This window comes from Chrysemys picta, chromosome 4, assembly GCF_011386835.1.
Source record: "Chrysemys picta bellii isolate R12L10 chromosome 4, ASM1138683v2, whole genome shotgun sequence".
NCBI classification, from domain to species: Eukaryota; Metazoa; Chordata; order Testudines; family Emydidae; genus Chrysemys; species Chrysemys picta.
Window position 1 is genome coordinate 28,342,210 of NC_088794.1, and position 24,872 is coordinate 28,367,081.

The window sequence follows — 24,872 nt, forward strand, 5'->3', positions numbered from 1 at the left end:
TGAGACAGGGGACTGCAGGAAGAGAAAAGGATGGTTTCACAATAAAGACAGGTGAATGCTGCCCCAGAGAACTGGATTCTATCCCTGCCTCTGCCACGGAATATCCATGTGATGCTGGACAATCACTTAAACCAAAGTGTTCACAACTGGCCACTAATTGCGTGTTCCTCATTTTCTGGGTGCCCGATGTGTGAGACACCTGGGGCCAGACATGCAGAAGTGCTGAGTGCTCATGACTGTGTAACCCACACACCTCCTGGGTATGGTGTTTTTGCCCCTCGAGTGGCACCAAGATCACTTAGAGATGAATGAGTCTGCTACAGCCTTAACTAAGGACTATGTGGCTTTTAGCTCATGCAGTAGAGGCTCAGGCACTAAGGTCCCAGGTTCAATCCTGCCTGCTGACGACTAGAGTCTGGCAGCGTTACAAGAGGGTGCTTGTCTAGGATATCAACTGGGAAGTCTCGGAAACTTGGGACATGCTTCCTCAGCTAGGGGAAGTATGTAACCCACACGCCTCATGGGTGTGGTGCTCTGTCCCCTCGAGTGGCACTTAGAGATTAATGAGGCTGCTACAGCCTTAGCTAAGAGCCATGTGGTAGAAGCTCATGCACTAAGGTCCCAGGTTTGATCCTGCTCGCCAACATCTGTTGGTGTTACAACTGCAACTGAAGTCAATTGGAGCCATAGTTTGAACATATAATGTGCTTTAAAATGGTAAATACTCTGGAAATTCAGGCCCCAGGTAACCCAAGTTGAGCTCTCAAAATGAGAGGACACTTTTGAAAATTTCAGCCTTAATTTCTGTGCTTCAGTTCCTCCGCTGTAGAATGGGGATAACACAGATATTATTTGAGTCACCAGGAGTTTGGATAACTGAGAGGCAGGGGCATGACCCCGCTCACTCACTCCCGGGACAGTGGGACTGCAGAGGGTTCCCTGATCTGCAGCAGGCCCAGTGACATCTGCTACCTGCAGGCACAAGGTGCAGGGAAGGCTGCAGTCCTGGCGGGGCAGAGCAGAGTCCTGGCCAGGGGGTCTCTGTGCTGCCCCCCTAGGACTGCAGCCTCCCTTCTGCACCTTGAGGGATCAGGTGTCAATGGCCCTGTGGCAGCACGGGAGCCCTCTGCAGGCCTACGCTGTCGTGGCCTCGCTCACTCACTCTTGTGACTGTGTCGCTCCATTCCCTGTGCTGCCACAGGGCTGGTGACACCGGATCCCTGCAGGTGCAAGGTCTCTGCTCTGTTACCCGAACCTCTGCATTATCCGACTCCCTTCCTTGTCCACTAGCCTGAGATACATGCTGCAGAGAGGGCGTGTCTCAAGCTGGGGGATAAGGCAGGGACTGGGATCATGCGGTGGTTCAGACGACAGGGTTTTGGATAAATGAGAGTATGCTGTATGTGTATAAGAGCTGTTCCTGAAGGAGGTGTCTTGGGGAGTCTGTCTGGGCTGGAGGCGTGAGCACAGGCTAATGGACACAATAGGATACCAAGCAGAGAGAGGAGCCATCGCACCCACATCACCAATCTCAACCACTGCTGCAGAGAACTCATCTGTTACCTTAGCCACTCTATGGGTATGTCTACACTACGGGATTAATCCGAATTTAGATAATTCGGATTTGAAAAACAGGTTGTATAAAGTCGAAATGAATGCGGCCACACTAAGCACATTAATTCGGTGGTGTGCGTCCAAGTACCGGGGCTAGCGTCGATTTCTGCACTGTTGCACTGTGGGTAGCAATTCCATAGCTATCCCATAGTTCCCGCAGTCTCCCGCGCCCATTGGGATTGTGGGTTAAGATCCCAGTGCCTGATGGGACAAAAAACATCGTCGCAGGTGGTTCTGGGTACAGCCTCACCTCCTCCCTCCCTCCCTCCCTGCATGAAAGCAACGGACGGCAGACAACCATTTTCGCGCCTTTTTTCCTGGGTGGGTGAACACTGCAGACTCCATACCACGGCAAGCATGGAGCCCGCTGAGCTCAAGACAGCAGTCATGAATATTGTAAACACCTCGCGCGTTCTCGTGGAGTTTATGCTCAGCCAGGACCAGAAAAACGAGGCGAGGAGGCAGCGGCGGCGGCAGCGCAGCGACAAGCATGATGAGGACATGGACACGGACACGGATACAGAAACCACGGGCCCCGGTGCTTTGGAGATCATGTTGTTAATGGGGCAGATTCTATCCATGGAACGCCGATTCTGGGCAAGGGAAACAAGCACAGACTGGTGGGACCGCATAGTGTTGCAGGTCTGGGACGATTCCCAGTGGCTGCAGAACTTTCGCATGCGTAAGGGCACTTTCATGGAACTTTGTGACTTGCTGTCCCCTGCCCTGAAACGCCAGAATACCAAGATGAGAGCAGCCCTCACAGTTGAGAAGCGCGTGGCGATAGCCCTGTGGAAGCTTGCAACGCCAGACAGCTACCGGTCAGTCGGGAATCAATTTGGAGTGGGCAAATCTACTGTGGGGGCTGCTGTGATGCAAGTAGCCAAAGCAATCACTCAGGTGCTGCTACGAAAGTTTGTGACTCTGGGAAATGTGCAGGCTATAGTGGATGGTTTTGCTGCAATGGGATTCCCTAACTGTGGTGGGGCAATAGACGGAACCCATATCCCTATCTTGGCACCGGAGCACCAAGCCACCGAGTACATAAACCGCAAGGGGTACTTTTCAATGGTGCTGCAAGCACTTGTGGATCACAAGGGACGTTTCACCAACATCAACGCGGGCTGGGCGGGAAGGGTTCATGACGCTCGCGTCTTCAGGAACACTACTCTGTTTAAAGGGCTGCAGCAAGGGACTTACTTTCCGGACCAGAAAATAACCGTTGGGGATGTTGAAATGCCCATAGTTATTCTTGGGGACCCAGCCTACCCCTTAATGCCATGGCTTATGAAGCCATACACAGGCAGCCTGGACAGGAGTCAGGAGCTGTTTAACTACAGGCTGAGCAAGTGCAGAATGGTGGTAGAATGTGCATTTGGCCGTTTAAAAGGTCGCTGGAGATCATTATTGACTCGCTCTGACCTCAGCCAAAGAAATCTCCCCATTGTTATTTCTGCTTGCTGTGTGCTCCACAATCTCTGTGAAAGTAAGGGGGAGACCTTTATGGCGGGGTGGGAGGCTGAGGCAAATCGCCTGGCTGCTGATTACGCGCAGCCAGACACCAGGGCGATTAGAAGAGCACACCATGAAGCGCTGTGCATCAGAGAAGCTTTAAAAACCAGTTTCATGGCTGGTCAGGCTACAGTGTGAAATATCTGTTTGTTTCTCCTTCATGAAAACCCGCCCCCTTTATTGACTGATTTTCTGTAAGGAACCCACCCTGCCCCTTCCCCCAGCTTTCTTTCAAACCAAATAAAGTCACTATCATTTAAAAATCATTTATTTTTTATTAATAGATTAGAAAAAGAGGGAGGGAACCCGGGTGGTATTTGGGAGGAGGATTGCTGGGAAGGAAAAAGCCACAAAGAAAAGGTTAAAAAAATGACAGCCTTTTGCTTGGGCTGTCTACTGGGGTGGAATGGGAAGGTGTACGGAGCCTCCCCCCCCCCCGCGTTCTTACACGTCTGGGTGAGGAGGATACGGAACATGGGGAGGGGGGAGGGGGGAACAGGGGCTGAAGCGGCAGTCTGTTTTCCAGCAGCCGTTCCTGAACCTCCACCAGACGCCGGAGCAGCCCCAGAGTTGCATCCTTCATCCTCTGGTCTTCCTGCCGCCACCTCTCATCTCGAGCGTCCCTCCTCTCCTCACGTTGGTCCCTCCTCTCCTCACGTTGGTCCCTCCTGTCCTCACGTTCACTGACTTCTTTCCTATACTTTGAAACTGTTTCCTTCCACTCATTCACATGAGCTCTGTCACTGCGGCTGGATTCCATAATTTCCGAAAACATCTCGTCTCGCGTTCTCTTCTTACGACGCCTTATCTGTGATAACCTTCGGGATGGAGGAGGGAGGCTTGAGGAATTTGCAGCTGCTGTAGGGAGGGGAAAAAAGAGAGAATTGTTTTAAAAGCTACATTTTGAAGAACAATGCTTATACTCTTTCACGGTGACCAACACTGTTCACATTACATAGCACATGTGATTTCTGTGCAAGGTCGCATTTTGCCTCTTAATGCTGAGTGCCTGTGGCTTTGCTGCTAGAGATCACAGGTCTGGGCAACAGAATTCGGCTTGCATGCGGCCATGGTAAGCCATTGTTTTACAGCTTCTGCGCCCTCCTTTCCCACATACCAAGCATAGCTTGTAGAGTGCTGCAGAAGCCTGGCCAATCTCAGCCAGTTGGGGGGGGGGCAGTGTGGGGGGGCTTGTCTGGGCCCCTTCAGGCAAGTAGAGTGCTGCGGTTTTTCTGTTAACATTCAGCAGCAGCAGCAGAAAACAAACTAACCACCCCCCCCCCCTCGCCATGAATTCTCTGGGATGATCGCTGTACCCCTCCCCCCCACCGCATGGCTGGTATCAGGGAAGATCCCTGCAGGCACCAAACTAACCCCCCCCCCGCCGCCGCCCCCCTCCCGCCATGAATTCTCTGGGATGATCACGGTACCCCTCCCCCCACCGCGTGGCTGGTAACAGGGAAGATCCCTGCTAGCCAAACGCGAAAAACTCAGGGCCAATTTCCCATCTGCGCTTGGCTAACTGCAGGGAAGGATTTATTTTCCGCCACAGGCAAAGAGCCCAGTAGGAACGGCCACCTCTGTCCCCTTAATTAAGTTCCCGTATTTCAACCAGGTTACCAGGAGTGATATCACTCTCCTGAGGATTACACAACAAGATAAAGAACGGATGTTGCTTGAATGCCAGCAAACACCGGGACCATACGCTGCCAGGCTTTGTCAGGCAATTATACCAGATTACTTGCTGCAAGCATGGCGTGGTCAAGTGTCCTACCATGGAGGAGGGAATAAGGATGCACTGCCCAGAAACCTTCTGGCAAGGCTTTCGGAGTACCTCCAGGAGAGCTTCATGGAGATGTCCCTGGAGGATTTCCGCTCCATCCCCAGACACGTTAACAGACTTTTCCAGTAGCTACAGACTTTTCCAGTAGCTGAACTGACCGCGAATGCAAAGTCAGGCAAAGTAATCATTAAAAACCGTTTGCTTTTAAAACAAGTTTTAAGTAATCATTAAAAACCGTTTGCTTTTAAAACAAGTTTTATATTTTAAAAGGTAAACTCACCTGAGGTCCCTTCCATGGGGTCAGAGTCTTGGGTACTGGCTTGGGAGGCTTGGGAGGGTACTTCAGTCAGGGTGATAAAAAGATCCTGGCTGTTGGGGAGAATGGAGTGCTGTGTGCTCTCTGCAAGCTCATCCTCATCCTCATCCTCCTCCTCTCCCCCATCGGCAGAATCCTCAGGCGTCGCTGATGAGACTATCCCCGACCCAGAATCCACGAACACAGGTGGGGTAGTGGTGGCAGCCCCCCCTAGAATTGCATGCAGCTCGGCGTAGAAGCAGCATGTCCGCGGCTCTGACCCGGAGCGACCGTTTGCATCCTTTGTTTTTTGATAGGCTTGTCTGAGCTCCTTGACTTTCACGCGGCACTGCTCAGAGTCCCTATTGTGGCCTCTCTCCATCATGCCCTTGGAGATTTTTTCAAAAGTTTTTGCATTTCGTCTTTTAGAACGAAGTTCTGCAAGCACTGAATCCTCTCCCCATACAGCGATCAGATCCAGTACCTCCCTCACGGTCCATGCTGGTGCTCTTTTTCGATTATCAGCCTGCATGGTTACCTGTGCTGATGAGCTATCTGTGGTCACCTGTGCTCTCCACGCTGGGCAAACAGGAAATGAAATTCAAATGTTCGCGGGGCTTTTCCTGTCTACCTGGCCAGTGCATCCGAGTTCAGATTGCTGTCCAGAGCGGTCACAATGATGCACTGTGGGATAGCTCCCGGAGGCCAATACCATCGAATTGCGGCCACACTAACCCTAATTCGAATTGCTAAAATCGATTTTGGCACTACTCCGCTCGTCGGGGTGGAGTACAGAAATCGATTTAAAGGGCCATTTACATCGAATTAAATGGCGTCGTTGTGTGGACGGTTGCAGGGTTAATTCGAATTAAAGCTGATAAATCCGAATTAAAGTCGTAGTGTAGACCAGGCCTAAGTGGAGGTTTGATACAAATCAATCCAGGCCCCTCATGTAGGGACCTATGTACCGGCAACCACCTGGCGTTCTTCCCAGCCCCTCCATCCCTTTAAGGTCACAAACAGTCCCTTGGCCAGATCCTCAGCTGGTGGAAATGAGGGTGTCTCCATTGATGTCAGCAGAGCTGTGCTGACTTACCCCAGGGGAGGATTGGACCCCAGCTGTCAAACCAGGCTGAAACCCCCCATTCTGTGGCCCTCCTAAGCGGAGTGGGACCCATGGATTCCTTATCACCATTTTTCTTATTTCTCTGCTGAAACAAATGACAAACGTCCCATTTCCACTTCTCAGTGGGGACAGGAGTTTCTGAGAGCTGCAGAAGAAGACAACAAATGTGATACATTTTTATTGTAACTGAAACCAAAATGAGAACACAAAGCCCCAAATGATGCCAGGGTGTGAGCCAGCACTGGGGGCTTTGCACCCAAAGAGGAGCAAATCTTCAAGGGACTAAAGGAGCTTGCCCTAGAAAGACAATGGCAATAAAGAATCTCACAGGAGTGTGTCAGAAACGCCTCCTCCCTTCTGCGACTTATCAAGCAGCAACTTCCTCCTGAGTAACTGTAAAAGAGACTTGTAAAGCTGTTTCGTGGTCACTTTGAAAGCTTATGAAATTCCTGGTCCATGAAAATCCACTTCTGCTTCCTTCATGCTTTACTTAAAAAACCTCTTTTCATTACTTTTAAATTAAAACAGTGATTCTACCCCCCTCACAGAAAAAACAGAGTGAAAGGGACTGAAGCCCCACCCCCTGCTGATATCACTGCTATATTGTGATTATTCCATATTAATTATTAACAGCAAATTACTTTGTATTTTAGTTTTGTTTCCTGATACTCAGTGACCTTTCTCAGGAAGACTTGAAAAGATTTAAAGATAAACTATCATACTCTGACTTTGAGGGGAAATATAACATCCCCTGGGTCTGCTTGAAAATGCAGACAAGCTAGATACTAAATTCTATGGTAGAGACACTGCAGTGAATGTAACTATAGACATTTTCACTCAGATCAGTCTCAGAGATTCTGCTGCTAAACTCAGAGAAGACAGAGAAAAAGGTAAGAAACCAAAAGTTACTGAAAACCTGAGCGTCTCCCCCTGGGCAGCAGCCGCAGGAGCAGAAGGAGAAACAGGCTGATGGCAGGAATGACAAATTCTGAATCCCAGCAGGAAGCCCGGGGGACTCAGAGCAGCGATGCCCAGAGTGGGTCAGATTCTCTCACTTGCTCCACTCCCTTTTCACCACTCAGCTGGAACAAGAGGAGCAGAGTCAGCCTGTAATTCTCCATCTGAGGATATCCCCAGTGTGGGGGAGTCCCCTGTGGTTGTAGAGCCAACATAGTGGTGCAGAGTGCCATGGACAGAGAGAGGTGGGGAGGAAGAGGAGTGACTGGAGTGCATCCCCAGCTGCAGCACCATTCTTTGGGAGCCAGCGGCAACTGGCACAAGTTAGAACAACCCCCAGGCTGCTCTAGCCTGTATCAGGGCTGGGACAGAATCAAGGATCTATAACAAAAAGCAGATCACAGCAGAGAGGCTGGCCCAGGATGTTATCCCCAAACAGCTGACTGGCCCCATGAGACCTTTAATTAAAAATAGCTTTGGAGATAAAAAAACAAATTCAGTGCAAAAGAAACAGCCAAGGAGCCAGCAAACCCGGAGAGCTGCAGTTCCTAAGGCCCCAGGTTGCTTTTCAGTGTCTCAAAGTGTAAGATCCACTGCCTATGGGGAGCCACTCAAGTCAGGCAGTGTTAGAGTCCCTGTGATCTGTAATGGAACTAAACTCAAACCCTTTTACAGTCATTCCTGTTCCTCTCCCCTGTTCCCCACAGTGACAGTGGAGCTCAGCTGGGTTAGCCCTGCCCGGGGTTCCTGGGATGGAAGCTCCAGGGCTGGCAGTGGGACTCTCCCTAGAGGCTTTGGAAGTCACTCCCCTGGACAGTCCCCCAAGGAGAGAGTTTAGCAGCCTCCAGTGAGCAAGGCAGGGGGATTTATTTGTTTTAAGCTGTGAGCTCTTTCAGGCAGATAGTCTTTCTGTTATACACATGTATAGGGACTAGTATGGGGCCCTGATCGCTGGCTGGGGCTCTATCTCCTCCCAGCACACAAACAATGAAAAATGTAGGTCTTTATCTTTCAGATGTGGGGAGAGAGTACTTTATTCCCCTTAGTTATTAACAGATGCTTGGCAAAAGTAACAAAAACACTATACAGACTATTCTTGTTGTCCATACAGCTATGTTTTTTGTAAAGCAGCATCTAATTGAGCTGGGCAATGAGCATAATATAAACATTTAATATAATAACAAGTTTGGGATTGGGGAAAGGCCCCCTTAATCCACCCCAGTGCCTCCATCTTGATTATAATTGTCCCAAATAAAAATTTCCCTCTGCCAACCCTCAGTGCCTGGCTTAGATCCCTTGGGTTGGAGAGGATTTCCTGAGCCATCTAGCCCATCCCCTCCACTAGGGTAGAGTTGTCCTCTAGATGGACCTTTTAATTGTTTAATCTAATTGTTGTGTATTTGGTGGTCGTGGTTTTTGTTCCTATGGCAACTGAGTTAGATTATTAGGGGATAGCCCAGCCAGTTTTGGCTGGTTAGGTCAGCTCAGTGTCTGTAAATAAATGGTTGCTTTGTAAGCTTGCTGCTGTCTGGTCTCAAGTGATTTCTTCCTAAACCTGCTGCACCCAAGGATATGACAAAGTAGCGACGAGGATGGGATTCCTGTGCTGCCCCAGCAAAAGAAGGAAGTAGAAGTCAAGGTAAAGAAAAAACAAACAAACAAACAAACAAAAACTGTTCTGAAGACGTATACGGGAGAAGCTGTGCCCATGTTGGGCACTATTGATGTTAAGGTGGAGCTCAATGGATAGGCTGCTAAATTGCCACTGTTTGTGGTGAGAGGTAATTACCCAGCCTTAATGGGTAGGTCTTGGCTTGGGAAGATTCAGCTGAACTGGGCAAAAGTGAATGACTAAAGAAGAAACCAGTCTGACCCTTATACTAAGGAAACCTGCTGCTGTTTTTGGAGAGGATCTGGGAAGTATGAAGGGAATCACTGCGACATTGAACATTAAACCTGACAGTCCACCAAAATATCTGAAAGCCCGAACTGTGCCATATGCCATCAGGCCAAAAGTTGAAGCGGACCTGGAGCGCCTGGTCACCAATGGAGTCCTAATACCAGTTACCCATAGCCCATGGGCCATTCCTATCATTTGAATAGTGAAGAAAGATGGCTTCCTCCGGATTTGCGGTGATTTTAAAGTCACTGTCAACCCAGTGTTGTGTGCAGAGCAATACCCACTTCCCCGCATTGATGACCTCTTCGCAGGCCTGGCTGGGGGAGAAAAGTTCAGTAAGATTGATCTGAGTCAAGCGTATTTACAGATGCACGTCAATGAAAAGTCCCAAGAGCTGTTGACTATTGTGACTCATAAGGGGCTTTATCGATACTGTTGCCTACCCTTCGGAATAACGTCTGCTCCCACCCTGTTCCAGAGGGCTATGGACCAGATCTTGTGTAGCTTGCCAGGAATTCAGTGCTATCTGGATGACATCCTGGTCACTGGAAGGAATGAAAAGAATCACTTAAAGAATTTAGAGGCTACCCTACAAAGACTGGAAGAGTATGGACTGCGAGTCCGCAAAGACAAGTGTGAATTCTTCCAGTCCTCTGTTGAATATTTGGGACACATCATTGATGCTGCGGGTCTTCATAAGGCCCCTGCAAAAGTTAAGGCTATTGTGGAGGCTCCCCCACCTCAAAATGTTAGCCAAGCTTCGCTCGTTTCTAGGACTAAATTGAACTATTATGGAAAGTTCATCTCACAGTTAACCAGACTGTTAAAACCACCTCACGAACTCCTTGGGCAGAACAAGACCTGGAAGTGGACTGAAGCCTGTAATGTTGCATTTAACAAAGCTAAGGATCATTGCTAAATTTGGAAGTTCTAACGCATTTTGATCCATCCTTACCCCTACAATTGGCCTGCGATGCCTCCCCTTATGGAGTGAGAGCAGTCGTGTCACACATTATGCCTTCGGGAGAAGAGAGACCTATTGCTTTTGCTTCACGCACTCTAAGCAAAGCAGAAACTAACTATGCCCAAATTGAATGTGAGGCATGGGAATCGTTTTTGGAATTCAGAAGTTTCATCAGTACTTGTTTGGGCGGAAGTTTACTCTTCTTGCAGACCATAGACCTCTGACGTCAATTTTTGGACCCTACACAGGCATTCCCCCATTAGCTGCTAGTCATATGCAACATTGGACACTGTTACTTTCAGCGCACACATATGAAATCAAATATCGGAAATCCACTCTGCAGGGCAATGCAGATGGCCTCTCAAGGTTGCCTTTGCCGGTGAAACATCAAGATACTGCCCAAAAAGGAAATCTTCTACTTTGAACAGGTAGAGAATACACCCATCACTGCTACTCAGATAAAGAAGGCAACTCGTGTTGACCTAGTATTGTCCCAAGTTATGGACCTCGTGATGCATGGAAAATCTTGACAAACCTCTCCGGTCTCACCCGACCTTGTTACCTACATGTCCAGGAGGACGGAGTTATCAATCCAATCTGGTTGTTTGTTGTGGGGGAGACGTGTCATTATCCCACCACCACTGAGATCACAGATGTTAGGACAGCTCCATTCCGGTCACTGTGGAATAGTGCACATGAAGGAAATTGCATGAAGCTACTTTTGGTGGCCTGGATTGGACAGTGCTATTGAAGAGAAGGCAAAAGCTTGTATGTCATGTCAGGGTGTGAGGAATGCACCCCAGTGGGCACCCCTACACCCATGGGACTGGCCTGAAAACTCATGGCAATGTATTCACGTTGACTTCGCTGGCCCCCTTGAAGGAAGCATGTTCTTGGTGGTGGTAGATGCCCGTTCTAAATGGCCAGAAGTCTCTATAATGCAGTCCACTACTGCAGAGAGTACTATCCAAAAACTACAGGGACTCTTTAGTTGTTTCGGTCTGCCAGAACAACTTGTGAGCAACAATGGACCACAGTTCGTCTCTCAGGAGTTTCAAAATTTTATGAAGGCAAATGGGATACACCACATCACTTCAGCACCATATCATCCATCCACCAATGGATTAGCTGAAAGATTTGTGCAGACAATGAAACAAGTTTGAAATCGGCAAGGGGACAATTATCCATTCAAAAGCGTCTGGACACCTTCTTATTTTCCTACAGAAACACACCTCATGCTATGACCAAGGCATCCCCGGCCTTTCTAATGATGGGACGACAGCTGCGCACTTGCTTTGATCTGATGAAACCTCTTCTGAACCCTGACAAATTGTGCAATGTCAGCAGCAATATCAAGTCATCAGATGGGCACCCAAAGCAAAAGACCAAACCTTTAGCTCGGGACAGCCAGTTTTAGCTCAGAATTATACTTCTGGAGCTAAATGGGTCCCTGCCACGATCATCACTCAAACAGGACCTGTTTCCTATGTCATCAAAATATCGGGTCCACCTAGCTGAGAGCCAATAACAGCCAGACAGGGATAAGGAAGAGTTGCTTTATTCTGCAGAAGAAAGGAGAGCTTTGCACCTTGGTACAAAAACTCTGTCTTACACACATTTTACAGATCCTTTATACACATTCAGACAAAGGCCCTTGCCGTGTTAACACTTGATTGGTGGTTGCCAGACCCGTGCTTCTGCTATCTGGTCAATGAAAACCAGCTTGGGGCTAGTTCCCTCTGCCTCAAGGCAGAGGAGAGAAGACAGTTCAAAAGTTCAGGCTACTGTGTAGTGAGGTATCTGCTTCCCCCTAATGGCCACTGGATGACATAAAGGCTGCTGGCTGTTAAGGGGGGGGTCACTAGTAACTTTCACAGTCCCCCCTTCGGGCCGGACAAACTCAAAAATTGTCAGGCCCGTTACGCAATTTGCGATCAAGCTGGAGGGACAGATACTGGGTTTTCTTGTGGACAGCAGAGCTTTTGATCATAGCATTACACAGGCATTTGGCACATTGTATCATTATCCAAATAACACATAGAAAGAAAAGAAAGAAAAGAATCCATTTAACAATTGTTCAAAAGAGCCCCATAAACTATGACCCAAGGTCTGGAAGGAGGTCCTCAAAACTGAAGGTGTGATCAAGAGATACAGCATGGAAAACAACAGCAGCATTTTAATGGCTTGTAAATCCTGCTCAATTAAGCTGGAATGATTAACAAAGAAACAACATTTTTCCCCGATGCAAGCACAAGCCCCCCCTAATTCAGCATTCATGGCATCTAACACACGCCTATTTTGCAAAGCTATTTCTGCCACCTCATCAATCTCCCGTTTCAACTTCTGGAAAGCGTCTATTGATGCATTAGCTGTTTTTTCTAGTTCTGCAGAAATATTTACCACTGCTTTTTTCTAGCTCAGCTACCCCCAACCCAGGAATGAGTGCACGGAGAAAGGAGTGAAACCCTGTTTGTCTGACTATTAAGGGATTGTTGACGCATTTCGCTCGAGTCCTTTGAAACTTGGGTCAGAACAGCACACAGCTGGGGAAGTTGGGTTTGAGGCAACCGAAGAATGATTTTGTCATCTGAAAAGAAAATCTGAGCACGTAGTTTACACAACAGATCTCTGCCTAAGAGGTTAACTGGGGAATCCGGAGCTAGCAGAAAGGCATGGGAGGGGGAGACACCAGAGATTTCTACAGCAGCCTCCTGTAATACAGAACAATCAAATGGCTTTCCGCCTATACCCTTTACCGGAATGCTCTTATCCGTGAGGCTTCCTCTCTTTGGCTTGACGGTAACAGTAGAAAGGGCAGCCCCTGAATCCAGGTGGCTTACAGACAACCCCCCAACCTAAAGCAAATACTCACCAGCAACCACACATCACTGAACAAAACCACTAACCCAGGAACCTATCCTTGTAACAAACCCCGATGCCAACTCTGTCCACATGTCTATTCAAGTAACATCATCATAGGACCTAATCACATCAGCCATACCATCAGGGTCTCGTTCACCTGCAAATCTACCAATGTGATATATGCCATCATGTGCCAGCAATGCCCCTCTGCCATGTACATTGGCCAAACCGGACCGTCTCTACGCAAAAGAATTAATGGACACAAATCTGACATCAGGAATCAAAATACTCAAAAACCAGTGGGAGAACACTTTAACCTGTCTGGTCATTCAGTGACAGACCTGCGGGTGGCTATATTACAACAGAAAAACTCCAAAAACAGACTCCAAAGAGAGACTGCTGAGCTAGAATTGATATGCAAACTAGACACAATCAACTCCGGTTTGAATAAGGACTGGGAATGGCTGAGCCATTACAAACATTGACTCTATCTCCCCTTGTAAGTACTCTCACACTTATTATCAAACTGTCTGTACTGGGCTAGCTTGATTATCACTTCAAAAGTTTTTTTTCTCTTAATTAATTGGCCTCTCAGAGTTGGTAAGACAACTCCCACCTGTTTATGCTCTCTGTATGTGTGTATATATATCTCCTCAATATATGTTCCATTCTATATGCATCCGAAGAAGTGGTCCACGAAAGCTTATGCTCTAATAAATTTGTTAGTCTCTAAGGTGCCACAAGTACTCCTGTTCTTCTTTTTGCGGATACAGACTAACACGGCTGTTACTCTGAAACCAGTAGTTACATATGTCATTGGTGCATCTCGGGGTCCCCCCATAATCTGATTTTGGTTGCCACTTGGGGGGTCACTGCCACCCTCCCTGTTTTTCATTTCCAGTGTTTACAAGGGCTGCTAGCATCCTCACCTGTTTGGTCTCTTGAACTTTTTTCCTTGTATGATATACCCGGGTGGCCACGCTTACCAGTTCCTCCAGGGATTTTCCTTCAGTGCCCTCAAGCTGCTGCAACCACTTCTTGATGTCCAGGGCTGACTGGGAAATAAAAATAAGCCTGACCGTGGACTGTGTGTCCATGGCCTTGGGATCTATATTAGTATGGATACAAAATGCTTTACAAAGTCTCTCATAAAAGTCAGAAGGGTGTTCTTCTTTCCCTTGCACAGTATTATGGACCTTTGTCCAATCTAAAGTTCTTTCTCCCGCTTGTTTTATGCCTGTCAAAATATAGTCTAGGAATTTCTTCAGATCTGATTGTTGGGTCAAATCATTCGGGTTCCAACGGGGCGGATTGACGAACCTTATAAAATTGTGACCATCGTTGGTGGCCTCTGCAGCCTCCCAGGCCCCCCTCAGTACCTGCTCTTTCTCTTCCGTGCGCAATAGGCAATCTAAAAGTTGGCCCACGTCTTGCCAATCAGGATTATGAGACTGGAAAATGGCACGGAATCGCCTGTGAACGACGTCCAGGTCGTCCCTAAGGCAAGGCGTAGTGGTTTGCCAGTTCATAAGGTCTCTTCCCCATAGAGTGCCCCCTTCCTTGTATGGGATGGACTAAGGATGGGAACAGACAGGGAAGTAGTGTACCCACTGCCGGTGGCTCCACTAGCTGATTCGCTGACCTGCATTGTGGCATCTTCAATCTTTGTTGGCGGGATCTGTCTCGGTAGAACTGCTGCCCCGGGCTCCGTTGAGGAGGGTACCAGGTCCGCCACAATTGGTAATGCTGCCACCGGGGGTGGCCGTGGTCTAGGGCAATACATGGGGGGGGATATCCTCCCAACAGTCAGCTTTGTGAGGGGCAGAAGCTTTCAGGAATAGAGGGGCCTGAATCTGAACCTTCTTCAAGTGATGATGAGCCTCATTGTCCCACAAAAACCAATAATCCATTTGCCCCGGCGCTTGTCAGGTTCAAGGGAGTTAAATGGGTAGGAATATCAAAGGAGCCATACTCGGGCCATGCAGTCCCCAGGGCTGGCCAATCCTGGGTGCAAAGTTGTAAAAAACACTTCCTTGACATCCCCTTTTTGAACACCGGGTAAGGGACATTTGCTTAACATATAATCCAAAGGACTATCCTTAGAAGGTTTTACCAGAGACCCACCCATCTGCCTGCTGACACTCTAACAGAGAATTACACAGAGAACAGAGGGAATTATGGCCTAATAGGATCCTATTACAGGAATTTCTACTAATACTGACCGCTACAGGGGATGGGACAGAAGGATCCCAATTCAACCTCAGAAGCTTCATCGCACGCAATGGCTTCCACTCTGAGGAATTACGAATGAGAGGCTCAGTTCCGTCCACACACTTAACGCCCAAATGTTTAAGACAGAAATTCATTAACCGGTTAACCAGAACAGAACCAGACCAGAACCAGATAGTGTCTCCTTATCCTATTAGGGCTCACCTTATCGGAGCATGAACCCCAGGGGCCGCGGTGAAGTGAGGAAGAGGGGCTAAGCACCCCATTGGCGCCATTCCCAGTTCGCCGCAGCCGTCCAGAGTCCAATGTCCGAGCTAGGAGAGTCCCGGCGGAGTCGCCAGAAACTGTCACCGAAATATCGGGTCCACCTAGCTGAGAGCCAATATCTGCAGAAGAAAGGAGAGCTTTGCACCTTGGTACAAAAACTCTGTCTTACACACATTTTACAGATCCTTTATACACATTCAGACAAAGGCCCTTGCCGTGTTAACACTTGATTGGTGGTTGCCAGACCCGTGCTTCTGCTATCTGGTCAGTGAAAACCAGCTTGGGGCTAGTTCCCTCTGCCTCAAGGCAGAGGAGAGAAGACAGTTCAAAAGTTCAGGCTACTGTGTAGTGAGGTATCTGCTTCCCCCTAATGGCCACTGGATGACATAAAGGCTGCTAGCTGTTAAGGGGGGTCACTAGTAACTTTCACACCTACACAGTCCAGACTGCAGAAAATCTTACCTGGCAGCGACATATAGATCAGCTGTTGCCAGGTCATGCCAGTCCTCAGGACACATCTTCAGTTGAGTTGTCTGACTTCACCTCTTCTGGCAAGACACCGAATCAAGAATCACCTGTTCCTGACTGTTCTCCTCCATTACTGCCGGTGGCTGAGATACCCCTTTGCCTGGCATGAGCTGATACCACCTCCTCACCCGTTTGCACTGCGAACCCTGAGCCCATTGTCAGGCTTGCGCCCAAGGTACTTTTGAGTGCAACAACATCAGAAGTTCACCGTAATCTACCTAGAGACAGAAGACCTCCTCAATGGCTGGATCTTTAGCTAGGGCGAACCCACGGTTATGGGGCAAAATAATCCCCAGAGTTTAGCTGGGAATGGAAGCAGTCTACCCTCCTTCTCTAGTCTAGTGTTTGTTTTATTTAGGGGATGTTCTTATTAAGGGGAGAGGAATATGTTGTGTATTTGGTTGTTGTGGTTTTTGTTCCTATGGCAACTGAGTTAGATTATTAGGGGATAGCCCAACCAGTTTTGGCTGGTTAGCTCAGCTCAGTGTCTGTAAATAAATGGTTGCTTTGTAAACTAGCAGCTCTCTGGTCTCAAGTGATTTCTTCCTAAACCTGTTGCCCCAAGGATACGACACTAATCTGGTTTGGAACATGACTGTTTCTAGGGGATTCCCTCTTGTTAGCATATAAGCCTGTATCTTAGCCTGAGATAGAATTTTGGCTTTGACTTTTGATACTCTGACATCCTTACTAATATGTGTGAAGAACAAAGAACAAAGAAACTATGAGCTGCATTTCGCACAACCAGCTGAATTTGTTAGCATAATGGGAAGAGATAAGGGACAGACCTAAAGTGCTACAGGGAATGGTGGGAGTGTAATATATGAACATACACTGGAAGGCTGCCTGGCTTCTCTCTCAAGCCAAGGTCAAGCAACTGGTTAGGAGGGGCAAGAGGGGGGGCAGGGATAAGAAACACTAAAAGCCAAAGGAAAGCCTGGCCTTGGCCAGAACACGACCTCACTCCTTACCCCTCCCATGGGATACAGAAGGGGTGGGATGTAGACCCCAGACTCACAACCCCGCAAAACAGAACATGACCAAAAGTTGTAAGGGGTGGGACTAGGGGTGTGTTCAGCAGTATAGTTAGTCCTGCTAAGAAGGAGGGGCGGGGGAGAGGGAAGGGGTAGAAGAATGGGGAGGTGGGAATAGGGGAATGGCACAAAGAGGAGGAGACTCTCATATGCAACTGAAACTGTTGTGGGAGTTTTGTGAAGTTACATTCTTCTCACCCAAATAAGTTTGGCCAGGACACATGCATTTGAAAAAGAGTGTTTGATGGGATCCTTAATTACCACAACTGGGTACCTCCAGTAATTTTCCTTGTGTGATTGGTGCAACTCCAATACCCTTCACAATGCTTTGCCCTTAGGTGACACTTTGCAAACATAACTCAGTGTAATCCCCACACCAGCCCTTTGAGGTAGGGGTTGTGGTGCAAAGTGATCACTCCGGGTATGTCTACCCAGTTGCTGGAAAAGTGCTTGCCACTGCAGGTAGACAGACACATGCTCGCTGTCCTTGAGCTAGCATGCTAAAATAGCAGTGTGGCTGCAGCGGCACAGGCAGCGGCTTGGATTAGCTGCCTGAGAACAGTTCTCAGGGGTCAGGCAGGGTTGTACTTTGGCAGCTAGCCAATGCTGCTGCCTGTGCCACCATGGCCACATTGCTATTTTTAGCATGCTAGCTCCAGGAGAGCTAGCGTCTCTGTCTACCCCTGGAATAGTGGTGATGCTCCCCTGTGTGTACCAAACACTTTTCATTCTGCAGGCCCAAATGGGTTCAGGCACTTCCTTTACTTCCCAGCAGCTACCTCTGATCAGTGATGGTGACCAACAGCCTTCGTAAAATGAAGTATTTTTCTTTAGCAATAGGAACAAAGCATTAGAGTAAAAGAACTTTGAAACAACAAACAACCATGTCTATCTTACTTCATGTCCTGCCAGGCTGTAATGGTGACGTAGGTAGGCCTAGCTTCTCCACCACCATCAGCGGGTTCCTGTATCAGAGTCTTATTTCCACCTACTCTCCTCAAGCAAGAGTGCTTTTAAAAGCTGCCAGGAGTCTTTGTCAGCAGTGTAGATGGGCTTCTGCCCCTCTCGGCCAAGGCAGTTTGGTAGGCTGGCAGGAGACAAGCCAGAGTTCCAGAGTTGACCATCTTCAGCCATTAATTGTTTCTTGCCAGTCAGATCCCTACTGAGAAATACTTGAAGCAAAATACAGAAAACATTATCCAGGCCAACATAGTGTTAATAAACTATTAAAGGGTTCTCCATATTAGCCAGAGTAGGTCAGTGTTATTACCTCATTTTACAGGTGAGGGAAGTTGAGACTCAGATTTTGATTGTCCCCAAGATGTCACAGTAACACATTCTGTGGTCCACACCCAGACTTCCTTCCTGTGTAGCAGCTTTATAAACAGAGGCGTTTTCTGTTGCGGAGCCTGTACAACAGCAGGCAGTTTATCTGGGGATAACTTGGTCCCTGAGAAGGCTGAGATCACATGTCCCAGGTACAAAACACGTTGCTGTACAAAGGAGCACTAGACGGGATTCATTGTGAATCCCTTCATTTTACAAGCATTGTAAACCCCGCCTTAGACATTGTTAATGGGTCTAATACAGGGAGGGGCGGAGGAAGATCATTTCTCACACATCTAGAAAGTCTCTCTGGGAGTAGGGAGCCCAGTTCTGCTGAACAGATGGGCTGTGGGTGTGTTTATTCTGTCATTTGCAGACTGTGGGAAACATAATGTAACCGGTCTTTCAGTTTGGAAGGGGTTTGGCTCCCACAGGCATGGCTGATAGTTCTAAACACTGGGGAATGGTTTGGGGAAGGCAGAGGGGCTTTTACAGAAGCTTTAGATTTCATTTGCATAAGCAGAAAGGAAGCAGAGTACCAGCACTGGGACAGGGTTTGCACTGTTCCTCAGTGCCTGGTGTTAGGATTCTCCAGTTCATTACAACCCCCCCTCACACACACACACACACACACACACACACACACACACACACACACACACACACACACACACACACTCTGCTTCCCTCCCTTCAGCTTATCTGAACATTCCCTTGTGGAACACAGGGTGACTGACAGAGCAGGGGCAGGAATCACACAGGGGCCTTTGGTACCAATAGTCCCACAGCCTCCTGCTAGAGCCCTGTGACTGATCTCTTCTGAATGAACCATCCCCTTCCACACAGGTGCTGACATCAGCGAGAGAATTGCCACAAACAGGGAGGAAACGAGTGATCATTTCCCTCTCTCTGTTGCTGTCTCATGTAGGATGTGGGATTGTGGTCTCTCAGCTGCTAGTTGTTGGGCTCTCTCTTCTGTTCTCTTTATCAACCAGACCCTGACAAAGCTGGACCTGGGGTATAACAAACTGGGAAATTCTAGAGTGCAACTGCTGTGTGAGGGACTGAAATATCCAACCTGCAAACTATAGAAACTAGGGTAAGTAATAGCTTGTTTCCTTCAGTCTGTGCCTGTTAACATTGTACTATAGTGACTTCAGCTCTTTCTACTAGGATCACAGCACTACTATAAATTAGACAACCAATTAAAATTTATTAAATATTTCTGGATGTTTTCTACATTTTCAAATATATTGATTTCAATTACAACACAGAACGCAGTGTACAGTACTCACTTTATATTTATTTCTGATTACAAATATGTGCCCTGTAAAAAGCAAAAGAAATAGTATTTTTCAATTCACCTCATACAAATACTGTAGTGCAATCTCTTTATTGTGAAAGTTGAACTTACAACTGTAGAATGATGTACAAAAAACACTCAGTCCTACTTCTTGTTCAGCCAATCGCTAAGACAAAGTTTGTTTACATTTATGGGAGATAATGCTGCCCGCTTCTTATTTACAACGTCACTAGAAAGTGAGAACAGGCATTCGTATGGCACCTTTTTAGCTGGCATTGCAAGGTATTTACATGCCAGATATGCTATACATTCCTATGCCCCTTCATGCTTCGGCCACCATTCCAGAGGACATACTTCCATGCTGATTACACTTGTTAAAAAAAATAACATGTTAATTAAATTTGTGACTGAACTCCTTGGGGGAGAATTGTATGTCTCCGGCTCTGTTTTACCTGCATTCCACCATGTATTTCATGTTATAGCAGTCTCGGATGATGACTCAGCATGTTGTTCATTTTAAGAACACTTTTACTGCAGATTTGACAAAACGCGAAGAAGATACCAAGGTGAGATTTCTAAAGATAGCTACAGCACTCTACCCAAGGTTTAAGAATCTGAAGTGCCTTCCAAAATCTGAGAGAGAAGAGGTGTGAAGCATGCTTTCAGAAGTCTTAAAAGAGCAATACTCTGATATGGAAACAACAGAACCCGAACCACTAAAAAAGAAAATCAATGTTCTGCTGGTGGCACCTGACTCAGAGGATGAAAACGAACATGCATCGGTCCGCACTGCTTTGGATTGTTATTGAGCAGAACCCGTCATCAACATGGATGTATGTCCTCTGGAATGGTGGTTGAAGCATGAAGGGACCACCATTCGGCATGTAAATATCTTGTGACGCCGGCTACAACAGTGCCATGAGAATGCCTGTTCTCACTTTCAGATGACACTGTGAACAAGAAGCAGGCAGCATTATCTCCTGCAAACATAAACAAACTTGTTTGTCTGAGCAAATGACTGAACAAGAAATAGGACTGAGTGGACTTGTAGGCTCTAAAGTTTTACATTTGTTTTATTTTTGAGTGCAGTTATGTAACAAATCTACCTTTGTAAGTTACATTTTTACAGTTCAAATATTTCTAATAAAAATAAAAAGTGAGCACTGTACACTTGGTATTCTTGTTGTAATTGAAATCAATATATTTGAAAATGTAGAAAAACATCCCAAAATATTTAATAAATTTCAATTGGTAGTGTATTGTTTAACAGTGCGATTGAAACTGCGAAGAATCACAATTAACACTGGTCTACAATTTTTGAGAAGTCGTCTGCTTCAGAGATAAAAATGTACTATTTATTATGTATTTTGATGTGCTGAATTCAAATATTGGCTACTGTTTCTAAGATATTTAAGTTTTTACATTTATGTCTATGTATATTGTGTAGATAGTAGAGTTTTAATCATAAATTGTAAACCTAGGTCTTTTCATGTGTTTATGGTTGCTTTACATGATAATATTTCACCTGTCCTGTTTATGTAACACTTTAAAAATCAGCAAAAGGGTTATATAAATAAAATTTATTATGAAACAAAAGGCAAAAGACTATTATGTATATAGTTTAGTCCTATTCAGTGTCTACTCAGCGCTTCTTGGTTTGTCTCCTGTATTCATTAAATGGAGCATCTCTTGTCACTGTCCAGCAATAATCTGCAAGCATTGATGGGCTCCATTTGCCCTGATAGCGTTTCTCCATTGTTGCAATGTCCTGGTGAAATCGCTCGCCGTGCTTGTCGCTCACTGCTCCGCAGTTCGGTGGAAAAAAATCGAGATGAGAGTGCAAAAAATGTACTTTTAGTGACATGTTGCAACCAAGGCTTTTGTATGCCTTGAGGAGGTTTTCCACCAACAACCTGTAGTTGTCTGCCTTGTTGTTTCCAAGAAAATTTATTGTCACTATCTGGAAGGCTTTCCATGCCGTCTTTTCTTTGCCACACAATGCATGGTCAAATGCATCATCTCGAAGAAGTTCACGAATCTGAGGACCAACAAAGACACCTTCCTTTATCTTAGCTTCACTTAACCTTGGAAATTTTCCACGGAGGTACTTGAAAGCTGCTTGTGTTTTGTCAATGGCCTTGACAAAGTTCTTCATCAGACCCAGCTTGATTTGTAAGGGTGGTAACAAAATCTTCCTTGATTCAACAAGTGGTGGATGCTGAACACTTTTCCTCCCAGGCTCCAATGACTGTTGGAGTGGCCAATCTTTCTTGATGTAGTGGGAATCTCTTGCACGACTATCCCATTCGCAGAGAAAACAGCAGTACTTTGTATATCCAGTCTGCAGACCAAGCAAGAGAGCAACAACCTTCAAATCGCCACAAAGCTGCCACTGATGTTGGTCATAGTTTATGCACCTCAAAAGTTGTTTCACGTTGTCATAGGTTTCCTTCATATGGCCTGCATGACCAATTGGAATTGATGGCAAAACATTGCCATTATGCAGTAAAACAGCTTTAAGACTCGTCTTCGATGAATCAATGAACAGTCTCCACTCATCTGGATCGTGAACGATGTTGAGGGCTGCCATCACACCATCGATGTTGTTGCAGGCTACAAGATCACCTTCCATGAAGAAGAATGGAACAAGATCCTTTGACGGTCACGGAACATGGAAACCCTAACATCACCTGCCAGGAGATTCCACTGCTGTAGTCTGGAGCCCAACAGCTCTGCCTTACTCTTGGGTAGTTCCAAATCCCTGACAAGGTCATTCAGTTCACCTTGTGTTATGAGGTGTGGTTCAGAGGAGGACGATGGGAGAAAATGTGGGTCTTGTGCCCTTGATGGTTCAGGACCAGAAGTTTCATCCTCTTCCTTGTCTGACTCAAGTGAGAATGATTCTGGTGCATCAGCAACCGGCAGTCCTTCTCCGTGGGGTATTGGGCGTATAGCTGATGGAATGTTTGGATAATGCACAGTCCACTTTTTCTTCTTTGACACACCTTTTCCAACTGGAGGCACCATGCAGAAGTAACAATTGCTGGTGTGATCTGTTGGCTCTCTCCAAATCATTGGCACTGCAAAAGGCATAGATTTCCTTTTCCTGTTCAATCACTGGCGAAGATTTGTTGCACAAGTGTTGCAGCATATGTGTGGGGCCCACCTCTTGTCCTGATCTCCAATTTTGCAGCCAAAATAAAGGTGATAGGCTTTCTTAACCATAGTGGTTATAGGAACTTCTTGCTGGTTTTGCAGGACATATACAAGCAAAAAGGTTGCTTGAAACTTTTCTTTTTTCATTTAAAACAAACTGAGGTAAAGAAGTATCTCTAGTTAGTGAACTGAACTGGTTATAATGTCCTTCAAGATTTTAGAAGTAGTAGCTCACATCTCCTCCTACCTAGCATTTATTCATATATTTACAAGAGGAAAAGAAGCTTTCATCCTTTTTTTCAACTCCCAATCAGTTTCTTAAATTTGAATGAAGTAGCTCCATCAACTGAAATGAAGAAAATATTCTTTCTGCACCCATAGAAGAGGTTATTGCTGCCAAAATCTGGCTCAATATTTCAACAAACTCTGGACCCAGGTGCTTAGGCAATGACTTCCAACAGTTCAGTGGTCTGACTTCCTCTGAAACTTGGCAGCAAACATGGACTTCTCCATATATTTATTTAATTTAAATTAGTTTAATAGGTTATAGCAACTATAGGCCTTAACATAGCTTGTCATAGTTTCAAATTTTATCCCTGATAGATTTGGTTTTTAAAACAAATAAAACTGTTTTTACATTTACATTTTAAAAATCCAATTTACATTTTTAAAAATGCCTTTTTGGGATTTTTGGTTTTGAACCAGCCATTAATTTGTATTCAAGTTGATTTTAGAAGAACTACTTCATTCAAGAGAATCATAAACTGCTCGTATTCTATTAAAGGAGAGGAGGCAGCAAAATTCATCATATCAATAATTTATTGTGGATTATTTGCTCAGTCTAAAAAGAGACTAACTAAAGTTTCAGACACTTGTTGGTTTATGTAGGCCCAGCTAAGAGGTGGTGGGAAGGGCAGGAACGCTGTTTCTGTCCCTGAGCCAGTAGCAATTGCACAGGATGCTGCCACAAAACCTACCTTTGATTGCCAAATCGTCTAAGCCATTCCTCTTCTGTGCTTCCTGGTTTATAAGTTTCAAATCAACAAAACCTTCCACTTGACACTCACTGCCCAAGTAGTGCTTCAGGCAGAGGAGCCTGAGCAGTAACACTGTGACACCAGAGGTAACTCAGCCACCTGTCGCTCACTCACTCCACGAACCCTGAGCATGAACCCTAAGTCTGCGCCCTGCCTTGGGCATCGCTCCCACGGAAACCTGCAGGTTCATTTGCTGACTTATGCAAATCACCTGTGGAGAGTTAGCATTGACTGGCTGAATTCACTCTCAAGTCACAATGCCCTTCAGCTTACAGCACCAATTTAAGGGGCACAGGGTGGAAATCAGGCTTTTCTGGCAGTGTTGTTTTCCAGTTGTCACTAAAATCAACAAGGTTCTTCCCACCGATGCCTAGAAATTCCCTGAAATTTTGGAATCAATTGGACACAGTCTTCAAAAATTATTGTGTTACAGACAGACAAAGAAATGCCATTGAATTGAGCCTTAGGCCTCACTGCACTCAGCCAACAGGGCCTGAGCCTCCTCCCTATTGACTCAGCAATAGCCCCACACTTGGCCAATCAGTGTTGAGACTCTCAGGGCCTGGAGGCTGAGCATTCTCTACAGATGGGCAAAAGCCAGCATTAGTCACCACAGGAGATCACTCTAGTGGAGATCACCATCAGCGCACAATTCCAGCCCCATCTCTTTGTGAAGCCCTCCTACAATGACAGCTGGAGCACAGCCCCACCCTCCTCAGGAAGAAGAGCAGCAGAAAAAAAGAGAAGAAGAGACAAGAGACAAGAGGGAAGAAGGAAGCAAAAAGGGACACGTTTCAAATGCCCCCAGCGAGTCACAGATTCATAAATTCCAAGCCCAGAAGGAACCACTCTGGTCTGACTTTCTGTTTCACATCGGCCATAGAACTTCCCTCAGAATAATTCCCATAGGAATTAGAGTGGATTTTTTTAGAAAAAACACCGAATCTTGATTTTAAAAAAGGCCAGCACAACCCTTGAT

The 24,872-nt window shown here is 46.5% G+C and overlaps 1 protein-coding gene and 1 long non-coding RNA gene across 2 annotated transcripts; both read right to left on the reverse strand.

The window, feature by feature from the left end:
• Nucleotides 1-3,487: 3,487 nt before the first annotated feature.
• On the reverse strand, nt 3,488-8,317 carry LOC135982956 (SRRM2 protein homolog rsr-2-like). The gene is made up of 2 exons (XM_065591897.1): nt 5,190-8,317; nt 3,488-3,984 (listed from the first exon to the last, which is right to left on the reverse strand). The coding sequence occupies exons 1-2, from the start codon at nt 5,734-5,736 to the stop codon at nt 3,488-3,490; spliced, it is 1,044 nt and encodes a 347-aa protein (XP_065447969.1). The 5' UTR covers nt 5,737-8,317.
• A 4,203-nt stretch (nt 8,318-12,520) lies between these two features.
• Nucleotides 12,521-16,401, reverse strand: LOC122173044 (uncharacterized). The gene is made up of 2 exons (XR_006173570.2): nt 15,972-16,401; nt 12,521-15,306 (listed from the first exon to the last, which is right to left on the reverse strand). It is a non-coding gene; the product is annotated as an uncharacterized LOC122173044 (long non-coding RNA).
• Nucleotides 16,402-24,872: the final 8,471 nt, after the last annotated feature.